The sequence below is a fragment of the Diorhabda carinulata genome, chromosome Y (assembly GCF_026250575.1).
Source record: "Diorhabda carinulata isolate Delta chromosome Y, icDioCari1.1, whole genome shotgun sequence".
NCBI classification, from domain to species: domain Eukaryota; kingdom Metazoa; phylum Arthropoda; class Insecta; order Coleoptera; family Chrysomelidae; genus Diorhabda; species Diorhabda carinulata.
Genome location: NC_079473.1, coordinates 674,849 through 677,795, shown reverse-complemented (window position 1 = coordinate 677,795; position 2,947 = coordinate 674,849). Strand labels below are relative to the sequence as shown.

Genomic DNA, 2,947 nt, shown 5'->3' with positions numbered 1-2,947 from the left:
TCTAAACCATTTTTGTGAAAATAAATAAATAAATTGAAATTGGTATGTATTGATATAACAAAGTAGCATGGCATGATGTTAGATAACTTTTGTTTTACTCTTAGCTAGAATCTGATTTTGTTACTACAGCTCGATAGAACTGTTGCATGTTGATTGGCGAGTAAAAATTGAGGTTATGGCGGAGAACAAAAAAAATTGGGATTTTTATCTGATTTATGCAATATGGCCTATGATGGACTACTTAACGGATCCCAATGATGGACCAGGGGTCCATCATTGGAACTGAAATAAACAAAATAAATATATTGTTTTAGTAGTTTTTCTTTTCCATTTATAGAGATGGCATCCAAAAAAAGACAACAGTGGGACGAGCATGATATGCGACAGGCTATTGAGAACGTACAAGATCACAGTATGGGCTTTAAGTTGGCTGCAAAGACCTTCAATGTTCCCAAAACAACTTTGCGAAGGCGTTTGGCTAAACAGGACAGTTCCAAGGGTAATTTGGGAGGACGAACCGCAATTTTCTCTAAAGCCATCGAAGAGGAGATTGCAGGATATATTATTGATATGGAAACACGTTTTTTTGGTTTAACCTCTAAATATTTGCGGCGGATGGTATTCGAAGTAGCCGAAAAAAATAAAATAGAGCATCGTTTCAATCGTGAAACAAAAATGGCAGGTTGGAAATGGGTGAGGGGATTCCTGAAGCGCAATCCACGAATTTCTTTGCGTAGTCCAGAAAGTACATCATTAGCTAGAGCCCAGGCTTTTAACAAGCCTAATATTCAAGCCTATTTCAATGCACTATCTAACACTCTGGAGCAGTACAACTTTCCTCTCGAAAATATATTTAATATGGATGAGTCAGGTTTGACTACGGTCCAAAAGAAATGTCAAAAAATTTACGCTTCAAAAGGTCGGAAGCAAGTTGGTGCACTCAGCAGTGCAGAGCGTGGGCAGCACGTGACCGTAGTGTGCGCAATGAATGTCATGGGCACTTACATCCCTCCTGCTCTTATTTACCCTCGTCAAAGGATGAACGATGAGCTTATGAACGGTGCTCCCGTTGGTAGCATAGCTTTCGTACAAGAAAAAGGTTGGATGACCAGTGAAATTTTTTGTAGATGGCTAAAGCATTTCGTGAAGTATACGAAAGCATCTAATAACAATAAGGTTCTTTTGCTCCTAGATGGGCACAGTAGCCATAAGAGTTTCGAATCTCTTCAGTTTGCAAAAGAAAATGGGGTAATTGTGTTCTGCTTCCCGGCAGATTGTTCACATCACGTTCAACCATTGGACGTAGGATTCTTCCGTCCTCTTCATACGTATTTTGATCAAGAAATTCAATTATGGCTTCGTCAAAACCCGGGGAAGGCAGTGACTCAATTCAAAATAGCAGGTCTTCTCAATCAAGCTTATTTGAAGAGTGCTGTAACATCAAATGCAATAAATTCGTTCAAAAAGACTGGCATTCATCCTTTCAATCCTCATGTCTTCGAGGACTGGCAGTTTGCACCAGCTTTAGCAGCGGATAAGCAGATTCCCGAGGCTCAAGGAGATATCATCGAGAACCAAATGGAATTATAAATTCAAACCCCATCCACATCTGGTCTTAACATGTCTTCATCGTCAGTTCTCGACATTTCTGTAAAGGAAATTTGTCCTCCCCCTCAAACTGTAGCAATTGGTACTGATAAAAAAAATGCAGAAGAAGGGGAAAAACTGGTCATTTGAATTCAACACCAGAAATTCATGAACTCAAAGAGAAGGTTATAGAAAAGGAAACAAAGATAAGAAAACAACAAACCAGTATAGTAAAACGGAAACTTGTCATTGAAAATGACAGTTCTGATGAAGATGAATCCGCCTTAGAGAACTTTTTGGAAAAGGGACAAGATGACTCAGATGATGATGCTAGCTGCCTTTACTGCAATGAGTTATTCTCGCACTCACGTGCAAAAGAAAAGTGGATTCGTTGTCAAAAATGTAACTCGTGGTGCCATAATGAGTGCGCTGGTGTTTCCTTCCATTGCAAGTCTTTTATTTGTGAGCTCTGTACCTAACGTGATGTTAGTTTGTTCTATATTTTTTTTCTAATAAAACTTTAAAGACATTTTTTTTCATTTATTTTAAAGGGGTCCGACATGGGCAGATGTGTGCCAATGATGGACCCCTCGACTACTTTTTTAAAAATAGCTATGCTATTAAACAGGAAATTATTTGGCAGAAAAATCTTCCTATACTATAATAAACTTCGAGCTAAGTATATATTTTCATGTGAAAAAAATTAATAAGTCCAAAACTAAAAAAGTTGTAATGATATTTCCTTAAGGGGTCCATCATAGGCACATTTCCCCTAGTTCTACAACAATAATTGACAGTTTATATATCAAAATTGACCGATCTGTTTTGACATCTGTCATAATTACTGAAACGTTTATTATAATAATGAACATGAATATATTGAGAAGAAGAACCAGCGATACTTCCACGCAAACGGAATGTACATTCCCCATTGTATTTTTGGAGAAATTACCTCGAGTACCACCAAGATTCGTGAGTTCAGTTGAAAGAAGCGTTGAAGATTTGAAGGTACCTATTATGTTAAGCGAACTTTCTAGTTCTAAACAAGATCTCAAACTGGGTACTATTATTGAAAACGATAACGAAGATACGATAATACCTCAACTAGAAGTAGCTTTCGATGAAGACGCTGTCAATACTTCTAATCGTGAAGAAAAACCAGACAATGATCCCGAAAATTTAGATGATGTTGGAATAGTTACTATTAGAGCTCATACTGTTATTATTAACAATCATTTTTTCAAATAAATAACTTTAATTTGTTAAATTGTATGAATAAATTTATTTAAATATATATAAGTTGTTGTTTTTTGAACATTATACAAAATTATAGTTTCTGAACATCGTCGTTACTTTAACA

General features: G+C 36.5%; 1 protein-coding gene across 1 annotated transcript; it reads left to right on the top strand.

The window, feature by feature from the left end:
* The first annotated feature begins 339 nt into the window (after positions 1-339).
* Positions 340-1,590, top strand: LOC130903075 (uncharacterized). Its single transcript, XM_057815336.1, has one exon. The coding sequence runs from the start codon at positions 340-342 to the stop codon at positions 1,588-1,590; it is 1,251 nt and encodes a 416-aa protein (XP_057671319.1).
* Positions 1,591-2,947: the final 1,357 nt, after the last annotated feature.

Excerpts from the sequence above, each read along its gene's own strand:
- LOC130903075 (XM_057815336.1), top strand. The coding sequence starts at position 340 with ATGGCATCCAAAAAAAGACAACAGTGGGACGAGCATGATATGCGACAG.